Source organism: Gekko japonicus, unplaced genomic scaffold, assembly GCF_001447785.1.
Source record: "Gekko japonicus isolate JY-2015 unplaced genomic scaffold, Gekko_japonicus_V1.1 scaffold98, whole genome shotgun sequence".
Taxonomy (NCBI): Eukaryota; Metazoa; Chordata; class Lepidosauria; order Squamata; family Gekkonidae; genus Gekko; species Gekko japonicus.
In genome coordinates this window covers 522,825-534,306 of record NW_015164668.1, presented here as the reverse complement: position 1 = coordinate 534,306, position 11,482 = coordinate 522,825, and the positions used below count along the sequence as shown (strand labels likewise).

General features: G+C 44.7%; 1 protein-coding gene across 1 annotated transcript in view; it reads right to left on the bottom strand.

The window, feature by feature from the left end:
• Window positions 1-2,594: 2,594 nt before the first annotated feature.
• The window catches only part of NCBP3 (nuclear cap binding subunit 3), a 24,104-nt gene continuing 15,216 nt past the window's right edge, over window positions 2,595-11,482 (bottom strand). The window contains exons 9-13 of the mRNA XM_015409119.1: window positions 10,136-10,242; window positions 7,603-7,900; window positions 6,732-6,889; window positions 5,944-6,108; window positions 2,595-3,094 (exon numbers count right to left, since the gene is read on the bottom strand). Coding sequence (XP_015264605.1) covers window positions 2,859-3,094; window positions 5,944-6,108; window positions 6,732-6,889; window positions 7,603-7,900; window positions 10,136-10,242 — 964 coding nt within the window. The 3' untranslated portion in view covers window positions 2,595-2,858. The remainder of the gene's footprint in view (window positions 3,095-5,943; window positions 6,109-6,731; window positions 6,890-7,602; window positions 7,901-10,135; window positions 10,243-11,482) is intronic.

The following is an 11,482-nucleotide window of genomic DNA, read 5'->3' as shown; positions in this document are numbered from 1 at the left end:
GCAATTAGTGGACCATTCCAAATCTAAGCCCAACTGTGGTAGCAGCTGCTAGGCTGGAAAAGATGAGCATCTCCAAGGCTGGGCTGTCCCCAGCCTATGCAGTGCTCGTTGCTATGCCCCATTTTGATTCCTACATTCATGTTTCTGTATCCATTTTCCTGTCCCTTCCACAGAATTGGCTACTTGGACTGGATCCAAGACTGCCCCCCTCATGCCCCACAGTGGCACCATAACTGAGCTAGAGCCTCCTCCCCATTCCCTTTCAGCCAGCCAGGGTGACAAACCAGGTACCCGACCCGGAACACATCTGTGGGCCAACAGTCACATAGCCACACGGATTTCCCAGTAGCATTCCTCCTATATGAATGGATCCTGCAAATCATTTTGTAGTTCTCCTTTATAGCAACATCCAGACTGTACCTGCCTTTAGATTTTAAAAAAATGTATTTACCAGCTGAGTTTGCAATAGAAGTATTAAAGTAAAGGTTCCCTCGCTCGAAAGCACAGTCGAGTCTGACTCTAGGGTTGCGGTGCTCATCTCCGTTTCAAAGCCGAAGAGCCAGCGCTGTCCGAAGAAGTTTCTGTGGTCATGTGGCCGGCGTGACTAAACACCAAGGCGCACGGAACGCTGTTACCTTCCCACCGAAGCGGTACCTATTTATCTACTTGCAATTTCTTGCTTTCGAACTGCTAGGTTGGCAGGAGCTGGAACTAGCTTACTCCGTGCAGCAACTCGGGTCTCGAACTGCTGAACTACTGACCTTCCACAGCCTGCAGTTCAGCGTCTTAACCACTTGAGCCACCGCAGCTCCTCGTTTTATTACTCTATTAATACTAATACTAATAGAAGTATTAACTCCTCGTAAAAGCCTACCTGTGAAAAAGTATCTGTTGTGCAACATACACATGAAAGGGGGGGTGTCATTTTGCTTTTTTAATGTTACCCTTGTGGGGTAACACTTGTGGCCATTTACAACAAGGCAGAGGCTTAAGGGTAGCAGCTGCTACTACTACTACTAGTAAATCTTATACACAGTTCTGTACAATTAGCTGCTTCACAAAGATTAGATTCCACCACCCATTTCTTTCCATGTAGCCCCTCCACACTAGCCGGCAATCTTATGTGAGCCAGGGCTCAACTTAAGGCCTGGAAGCCTGCCTGCTGATCCTGTTGTGTTGTGGTCCGGGGTCTTCACACTGTCACTTTAGTGAGCATCCTGCATGTGCTCAGAATAGCAGTTTTGTAGGCCACCACTCTACCCCTTGGGATCTCCCTATTGAAACCTCCTACATACTTTGCAGGGAGACATTAGAGCAGAAAACAAGCACAAGTTTCAGAACGAGGGGGAAAAAACAAATTATTGTTTTTTGAATTTGTGAGGGCTGCAGTGGAACTAGAACCCACCATATAAGTGCTGTGGGCCAGTACAAAACTTAGGGGTTGCCATTTTTAAAACAGGAACTTTAATTGCAACAGGAACCTTATATAAAGTATTAATTGTATATAATATAGCAATATATTCCAGGCTTTAGATAAAGAAAATACATCAACACAGTCTACTACAGTGATCAAACATTGTGTTTACTTTCTTTCACTGATGATCTTCAGAAAACATACTTAACAAATAAGGGTCAATATTAAACAAGGAAGCCGTTAAGACCAATTTGTTTTCACCCCTCCTAGTTGTCTTGTTATTCCCTGTACTGGTCTTCTCAAAGAAGCTCACAGCTGATAGGTTCTGACTTTTCCAAAGCCTCCAACATTTGTTGTATACAAAAAATGGGGAGAGGGAGAAAACACCCCTTCCCCAGATTGCTAAAGAGAAAAGAAGGAAGACTAAAAAGATGCCTTGACGTGTTGCCAGTGGAGATGCTCATGGCAGAATTCTTCCAGGGCAAGAACTTGGGTTGCTCTATAAATTCTGTCCAAACATAGCATATGTTTCCTGCACCAGTCCAGGGGGTGGGAATCCACAGAACAGTATAACTTGACTGCCAAAAAACAAAGGGTTGGATGGTGGGGAAGAAAACCAGTCACGCACATCCACATGTCAGGACAACAAGAAATCAGGACAGGAGACAGCTGCTCTTCCTGTAAGAGTGAAGAAGATCTCCCAGAAACTGTTCCTGTTACATATTTGAACTGCAGGGATGAAATCTACTTATTAAAACATTCACTGTAGCCAACAGCGCAAAAAAAAAGAAGCAAAATATATAAAAGAATTAACATTTCCATTGCTTCAGTTTTTTCAAACATTATACAGACTGTAAATAATTTTTAAAGTTACTTTCAACAACAAACAAAAAGCACCTTAGAGGCCTCTATGTACCCTTTTCCAATGGTTTCCAGCTGCTCAAACTTCATTTCAGATAAAGTTCTGAAAATGTAGGAAGCGAGTTCTGGTGGGGTTATAATCCAGAATTGCTTGCATGGGATGGCAGAGAAGACCACCAGTCATTTTACACTTGGGCCAACTCTGGAGGAGGAGCTGGAGTCAGCCCACAGAGATGACTCATGGTTGGCCATCCAGAGAAGGACCAGGAAGGCAAAGGCGGTTAGCAAGAAGAGTACCATGTCCGCGCGGGGGGGGGGGGGGGACACACGACACTGAAAACTTTTTCTTCCTCTTAACCTGTGAAAATATAAAGAACACAGAAGTCTTCTATACCACCCCCCAAAAGACAGCTCTTAATGGTTTCCAAGGAAACATACCACTCCCTCTCCCCGCCAATGTCTCCTCCACCGCACTGTAGATGAACAGGATCAGACACTCCACACAGCACGGCTCCTAGGCCCAGACTTTCCACTTTCTGGCTACCGGCAGAGTCACCAGGCTCCAGAGACTGCCAAGGGCTTGTCATAATTCTGTGTCAGAGCCAGAGCTGCTCTCCCGGCTGATTTCGATTTGGAGCGAGGGCAGGTTATCTAGGCGGCTTTTTTTCTGGCGGGACTGTTCCTTCTCTTTGATCAGGGCCCCCCAAGCCCGCTGGAGTTCAGAGTCCTCCTCCTCAGGAGACACGGATGACTTTTCCGCTTTATCAGGAGCCTTCTCCTGCGTCTTGGATGCTGATCCTAAGCGAGTCCATAAGTTTGCTGATAGGGTAACAAAAGGAGAGAAGTTTGAATGGAAATTATGGGCAAGGAATGCTCTGGAATCGTAGACAAGGAATGCTCTGGAAAAAGCATTGAGCCACAGGTGGCACATGTTTCCTAAATTGGAATTTTACTAGCCCTTGACATCTTCTGAACTCTCAGGGTTGAAGAAAAAGTTCAAGGATGACTCTGCTTCAAAAAAAAACCCTCCTGCTTTACAGCAATTTTGTCTTGCGTCTATGCATTTAGATGACAAACATGCCCCCTTTGAGGCACTTTGCAGCGTTGCCTCATTTACTCCTCCCAGGAAAACGATAGTATTTGGTTTTCTTTCCTTAACCAGGCATGCACTAGGCTGTCTCTTAACATTTACACATGAGAAACAGGTAGACCTCAACACCCACAGTGGGTATCTTGGAAGAGCCACATTTTTATTCAACACAGTCTCTGGAATTTATGCTCCTCTTTCAGCCGCAGAGTGATTTCCAGCGTATATCTGACAATGAACATCCATACAAATTAATAAACTGAAACCTAGAGATGTGAAGGCCCGGAAAAAAACCGGAAAAATTCGGGGGGGAAACGGGTTTTTTCCGTTTTTTTCCTGAAGCCTTTTTGTTTTTTTCCAAAAAATTGGAAAAATTGAAAAAAGAAAAAAAATTGATTATGGAATGTTTTATTTTAACATGATGAATAAAATATTTTAAGACAAGGTGTTCAAATATTTTCCAAATCATTTCTAAAAAATATGTATGGTGTCAGATTGATCTAATTTCTGTGCACGGCGGACAAGCAAGTCCTAGGTTACAAACTCAACTCTCCAATGCAAGAACAAGATGCATTTCTTCCTTTAGGAGGTGCTATTGTCACAAGAAAAGAAAAAGGTTTCAGTTTTGTTTTTGCATGCGGGTGGGTATTCTATTTGTAATAATTGTTTGGATACACTATATTTTTAATAGGCTAGTTGTGATAATTTCATGCCAAGTAAAAATGTCCATAGTCATATTTTATGTTCCTAAAGTAACAGAATGACTTTCAATCTAGAAAAAACAAAAGAAATGCCAATGTAGCATTTTTTTCAATTTTTCCGAAAATTTCTGTTTTTTCCGAGCTTCAAAATTTTTGGAAATTTTACATCTCTACTGAAACCCAGTCTGGACAAAACTAAGGTGTTGGATCACTCGATAATGCTACTAATCAAATAGCATGGATGCTGCCCATCCTAGCTGAGATCACCCTCCCCCCTATGAAAGATCATGCTTTCAGTTGAGGGGCACTATTAGCTCTGTGTCTACAGATGAATGCTCAGATCTCATCTGCCTTGCATAGCACCTTCAACCAAGTTCAGTAGGTTCACCAGCTGCACCCACTTCCTAGAAAAGCAAGACCTGGCCACAGTCACCCATGCTATGATGACCACATCCACGTCAGGTTACTGTAACGTGTTCTACATGGGGCTGACTTTGAAGACTTCAGGAGCTTCAGTTGGTTCAGAAAGAAGCAGGGAGGGGTGCTGATTGGAGTCAACTACTAGGAACGTCTCTCAGCAGCATAATTCAAAAGTGTTGGTTCTTTAAAGCCCTGGACAGGTTAAAAGGGGGGAATTTGAAGAGACAACCTGTTCCCAAGTGATCCTGCCTGGCAGCTACCCTATTTTGCCCTGTTCTGTAAGCCTTCTGAGTTGACGTGGGTGGCTACCGGAGACGGGGCCTTCTCTGCTGTGGTCTCTCACTTATGGAACTCAGTCCTCAGCCATCTGCCTAGCAAACTTTCCAAGTTTTAGGCACCAGAAGAAGATATTTTTAACCACTCAGGTGTTTTGTAGGATTATTTATAGCTGGTTTTAATAGTCTGCTTATGTGGTTTTTTAATTATCTGCTCCTGCCTTGTTCTGACTGTAAAGTGGTTTCATTATACCTTAGGTATTTATTGCTGCCTCTTTGTTAAAGCCATATTCCATGGTTTCAGTTTGGTGGGACACTTGTTTTATGCTGTGATTTCTATCATCAGGCTGTGTTGCTTGGGTGCGGCTGCTTCTTTTTATTGTTTTACGGTGTTGGAAGCTACTTTGGGAGCTTTTAGCTGCAAAATGGGGGACAAAAAATATTTTCCAGTAAATAAATTTTGGCAACTCCACGCACTACTAATGCTACTGCAGAGAACAGGAACAAGTCAGAAGTGGAAAAGACCCTGAGCTCATTCTGCAGTGTGACTGCTGCTTTAAATGCTTGCATATATGTGTAACTCGTAGGTAGCAGCCTCGCTCTGGGGCACAGTTGCTTAGGCATAAGAATAATGTAGTGGTCAGGATGCTGGACATGGAGACTTGGGTTGGAATCCTGCTCATGAAGCTCACTGAGGGGTCTTGAGCCAGCAATTCTCTTTCAGCCTAATGTACCTTCTTTGTGATAATCCCTATTCACGCATGCTTGAACTCCTACATGAATCAGTGAACTCTTACATGAATTAGGGACTGCTTTTCAAAACTTCCTTCTGACAGCAGACAAGTAACACTTTCCAGACTGTGATTTTATACCTCTGATTAGCACTTTAGCTGAACAGATAGGGTGAAAAAGTCCAGGTTGTTGGACTTACCTAGTAAGCAATGCCACCAGACTTGTTTGGGCCCAGATTTCCCAACTGACTGCTGCCAACCACCTTGTCACTGTGCCACAAATCTCAGCTCTGCAGCTCATGAATACGTGTTATTTCGCTATCAATGGATGCTTTTGTGATCTACCTGATTTTCTGGGCATTTACTAGCAGGGTTGGACAATAATAAGCACATCCAGAAGCAGTGGAAGCACAGCCCAAAAATGATGCGCCACTTTTCGGCCGCTGGGACTGACCTGATTTTTTCTCCCTGGTATCAGAGTACAAGCCTTTCACGTCTTGCTTGGGTATGCCTAACCGGCTGTGCACATCAGATACGGGCTCGCGATGAGAAACGGAGATGCTGCTGGGCTGTTTGGTTTCTGGAGAATGGGGTCTCTTGCCGAGCCTCTGCCGAACATCTGGAAACAGCAACACACTGAATTTAATTCTTCTTCATACCCAGTCTTCACCCCACTGCCCAATGCCTACCCCATTTCAAGCACTCTTAGCTAAACAACTAACATTTGCATAGAGCCAGTAATGTGCATCCATAGCCTTTCACCAAACAGTCAGACAAGTGAGTAGAAAAATGTTGCTGCGGTGAGGTGGGGCGGTGGTCTAACGACAATGACTGCACAGAAGCTAACCTGGGATTTATTCATGTTAGTCTCCTCTTCTGACATATGTTCTGGGCATGACTATAAGCCCTTCAACATAACAGCAGGACTCTTGAGATAACAACAGCTTCAGAAGCCTTCCCTTCCTCCCAAAAACACAGACCAAAATGACTAATCAGTAAAACAGAACCCACACAACTCTCTGCAGCTTCACTGGATCTCTGGAAAGCAGCACAAGATCATCCAAACCAATACTACTGTTGTGGCACCCAGGCAATAGAGAAGACATGCACTCCTGCTTCAGAGTCTGAACATTTATTCATGTAGCACTTTGTGTCATTCAAAGCACTTTACATCAATCGCACATGAATTCTTACAGATTCTACACCCGCAAAGGAAACCCAAAGTCCAGTTTGCCACGCTACCTGATTTCACCGAGGTGGGCGACTGCTGCTTCCCGGTACTTCCGTGCCGTTTCTCCTCTAATAATAATCTAACGTCAGCAACTTTCTCTGAAGGTCCTTTGCTTCCGATCCGGTTTTTTACATTGCTGGATGCTACGTTATCTGCTCTCATAGAGTTCCTATATTAAAAAAAAAAAAAATCCCAATTAGGATGTTCATCAGCTTGGGGGGGAGGGGTGAGAATATTGCAAGCACAAGAAGAAAGACAGGAAAACCACAGGATAGCATTGGGGTGAATCTTAAGCAGCTGAAGAAAAAGGGGAACGTTTTCACTGACTGCTCCTCCTGCCCTGTTCCTAAATTCCATGATTTACAGGGACACAGCAGGCCGCCATGCAGTGGGGTAGATGCAGAAATTTGCTGCTGTGAGCACTAGTCCACAAATGCTAGACAAGATCCATCCCATTGATCTTTATTAAATTTGCACTCTGCAAATGATGTGTTTATGACATAAGAGGTACATGCAGAATGATCAAAAACGTCAACCATCAACAGACAGACTGGCAGCAGGTTAGGCCATATACCAAAACAAAGACTCCCTCTGCCTTAAACGGGTAGCTCTCTGCTTTCCCACACCACCATTAAGAAGGCCTTTAGAGTCTCTCCCCCAATATGAAGTTTCCACATCAGCACGGACTCTCAGTGATCAGCACTGATTGTCAGACAAGAAAAGTGGGGGGAAAGACAGCACTGACACTCCTGCCTCCTTGACCCAAAAGGCACAAGGTAGACATTTGGACTGCCTGCCTAACAGCTGCTGCAGAGAAGAGCGCTGGACCCAAACATGGGAGGTGCATGCCAGGCAAGACAGACGGGAGGGCACCAGACTTACCTAATGCTTTTCAACTGAGACTCCACTGCATCTGCGTACATGGTCATTTTCATGGTCTTCTTGGGTGAGGGAGTAGAGATCATCTTCAACTCGAGGTCATAGTCCATTTCATCCGAGTCAGATTCACTGGCGCTGGACCGCCGAGCAGCACTCCGCTCTCGGGACTGCTTGAAAGCCTGCAGTTCATCTCTGTATTCGACAACCACTCTGTCATCTTCGTCCATATCCTGGTCATCATTGTCGTCCTCTTCTTCCTCCTCCTCCTCCTCAATGGGTTCCTCAGGGACGTTTACTAAACCTGCAGGGCAGAAAGACCATTTTGACAGGGTATAAACCAAGATTTGTGTGCACGCATGTGTCTGTGCACACCCATAATGACAAACTTGACATGGTTAATAATCAAAGCCAAGTGCTGTGTGGCAAGACAGGAATTGCCAAACAGTGATTACAAAGCAAGCCAGGGACAACTCTGGCTACGGCAGAAAAAAATGAAGCCAAAACACGTGTATAGCTGGTTTAGATCTATCTCTCCTGAAACTCCCTTCTTTGAGACAGGCATCACTTTTTTGTCTGTTACTCTGCAAAGCACCATGAACATCAATAGCATAATCATGGCTTCCCAAAGATTGTAGCAGCGAGTGAAAATATTATTTATTTCATTCAATTTATATCCTGCCCTCCCCGCCAAAGCAGGCTCAGGGCAGCTTACAAATCCACAAATAAAAACTTTAAAAGATAAGCTAAGATAAAATCTAAAAACAATTCCTAAAATGTTACCTGTCCCTGTCCCTGCAGGACAGTTCTGATGGCAAGTTAACTGTTCTTAATTGTCAGCATAGAAAATCTGACCAACATTAGATGTAGATTGGCATCAGGCCTCATATATAATGTGGGCGTAGATGTTAAACATTCTTAAAGATCATCTAGCTTACGCAGATAGGAATGGCCTACTTGCTTTAACTCGATTAAACTGGGGCCACACCAGGACCACAGAAAAATGCGGGTGGCAAAAGTCACTTCAGTAAGCTAAGCCGAACTGATTGCAGCAAAGGAAAAATAGGATCGCGCATTTTGTATTAAAAATTCCAGCTCTTAAGAACTAAATTACTGGTTGCAATTATTAACAACCACCAAGTAAAATGACAGAATGCATAATACCATGTGTTTTAGAAATCTTGACTCTAAACACACGAATACACGGATGAAATCACAGGTTACGTTAATATTTACAATTAAATTACCTACATAGAAAAAGAAAACTGTCTAGTATCTTGCTTGTGGATCCAGAACGCATTTGTATTTTTCTGTCTTCCTTCAATCTGAAGAAGCGAGCTTTGGCTCTCAAAAGCTTAACACCCCCCCTCCAAATGTTGTTGGTCTTGAAGGTGCTGCAAGACTCAAATCAAGCGGTTCTACTTCATACCAACACGGCTTCATGGAAGGCACCACATGGAGCAGAAATCCATCAGCCTCACGAAAGACTTGCACACATACAAAGTGATATTCTTGTCTCTGATGAAGGGAGCTTTATTTATTATTATTATGTATTTATTATTTGTATTTATAGCCCGCCTCTTCCACAAGCGGGCTCAGGGTGGGTAACATCATAAAACAATAAATATAATAAAAATTAAACAATCTGAACAATAAAACATTAAAACACAGTCACACTTCTAACCAATCAGCTGGCTGTGGGAGTTCCCTAGCATATTATTTGGGTTAATAGGGAGGCCATATAGAGACGCCCGCTGCGTCAACCAAACACCTGGTGGAACAGCTCCATCTTACAGGCCCTGCGGAATTGAAGAAGATTCCACAGGGCCGTAATCTTGACTGAGAGCATGTAGAAAAGGCCCTGGCCCTGGTTGTCCTTTGGACGTCCTTTGGGCCGGGGACAACCAGGAGAGGTTGGTCCATAGAGCGTATATGGGAATCTGAAAGTTTGTACCCAAAAAAAGTTTACACCCCCACATCTTGCTGGTCCCAAAGGTGCTACTGGACTCAAATCTAGCTGTTCTAGTGTAGACTAACACAGCTACCCTCGGAAATTTCCTATCTTCTAGTTCCTCCAAGATTCTTGCAGGTTTGAGACTCAGCCGGTGAAAACTGACATCTTCAAGCTGCTGTCGCTCCCATCAGCGCCTTTGTCTCCTACACTACTGTACGGCATGCTGCACAAAAGGAGCAGCAACCACTGCAGTGCTGTTCGCAAGCTCCAGCCCCCCCAATGGCTTGAGTCCGGCAGCCCAGCGAAGCTACTCCCTTCCCCAAGACGGCAGTCTCACAAGGTTCTCCCACCATACAAGAATCGTTTCCAGCACGCACAGGCTGCATTGCCATTATCACCAATCCCCTCTCACGCCTGCAGAACTAAGAAGCAATGTGCAACCTCCAGAGAGAGAACGCTAGCTCCCGAGATGAGTCAATAAAAGAGAAAGAAAACTTCCCACTTCACCACTTTTGCAAGACCTGCATGCCAACAGCGTGGGAAGCCAAGCACCCTTCTCTGGTGACAAGAGCAACTGCCGGTTACCTGAGTGGTGATGTTTGTACGGCGATGTCAGGCCAACATCGTCCCCAATGAGAGTCCTTTTCTTAATCACGTCACGGTGGAGTCGGCGGGAATGGTACCTCCGCTTCCTGAGATGCCACGAAAATAAGGGAACACAGCTGTTACTCACAGCAGCGGCCATGAGGAGGCGGCAGAAGGTACCACCTGCCCGCACCCTTCCACCGGATACTGGGCCAAACCTTAGGAGCCTTCAGATATGAAGCATGCAGAAAAATGACTCAGGTTCTCTCCCCACTTGCCCCCCTGCAGGACCTTTTGAACAGAGAGGTGTGGTAGTACCCTCTGCATAGAGATGCTCGTTCTGTCCAGACAAGGGGAAACTGGGGGTATGCCTGCTCGCCTCATCTTTGCAGGGAAGTAATTTGCACATCCCCTCGTGCCCCTGCCACATCTCAAGTGAACACATTCCTCTGGCATGGGCTAAAATAGCCCTGAATCCTATTGCCAGCATCCACAAACACAGACTATGACTTCAAACCTGCCGGGACTCCATTTGGCCTGGGTCACAGGAGTGCAAAGCGTCATTTTTAAAAATAAAGAATAGCTTTTTAAAAAAAAAATCAGTCTTACAAACATCAAACTGTTATTTCCTTACTGTAGTGCAAAACAGATCTAAGAAAGGCTAGAAATTAAGTCCTGTGTTAAATGCATGGGGAGTTAATGTAGTGTAAGAATTCACTAAGTGGTCTTAGGGGAGCCATTCCTGTCCAGTCTCAGCCCCTCACCTGCAACGTACTGACTGTCGTAAGGAACAGAAAGATGATAATTCATACAAAGCATTTTCAGCACTGAAGGCGCTATATGAATGCAGGACCCAGGTGGGTGGTCTTGTTGGTCTGAAGCAGCAGAACAAATTTGTGTCCAGTTGCACCTTTTAAGACCAGCAAAGGCTTATTCTGGGTATAAGATTCCACGTGCACGCACATGAAAGCTGATATACAGAAGAAAACATCATTGGTCTTAAAGATGCCACTGGACTGAAACTTTGTTATGAATGGTGGAGTTACTATTCAAACCCACAGCAGCATCCTATTTTTAAATGGATGGCCAGAACTAACCCCCTTCCCGGTCCTCTGAATCTCTGTCTCAGGGTCCCCCAGTGTGCCACCTGTGGGGACACCATGACACTCACAGGCACTTCCCCCTGGCACCCACTACGTGCTACGGAAAAGTAGGCAAGGCCACTGTGAAGGCAGAACCAATGACTAGCTGCCTTTATACAAATACAGGGGCTTTTCACCTGGATCCTCCCCACTGCTCACTTGAGGGAGATCCAGGATCAGGGGTCGTTTCGTAGAAAAAGAGCTA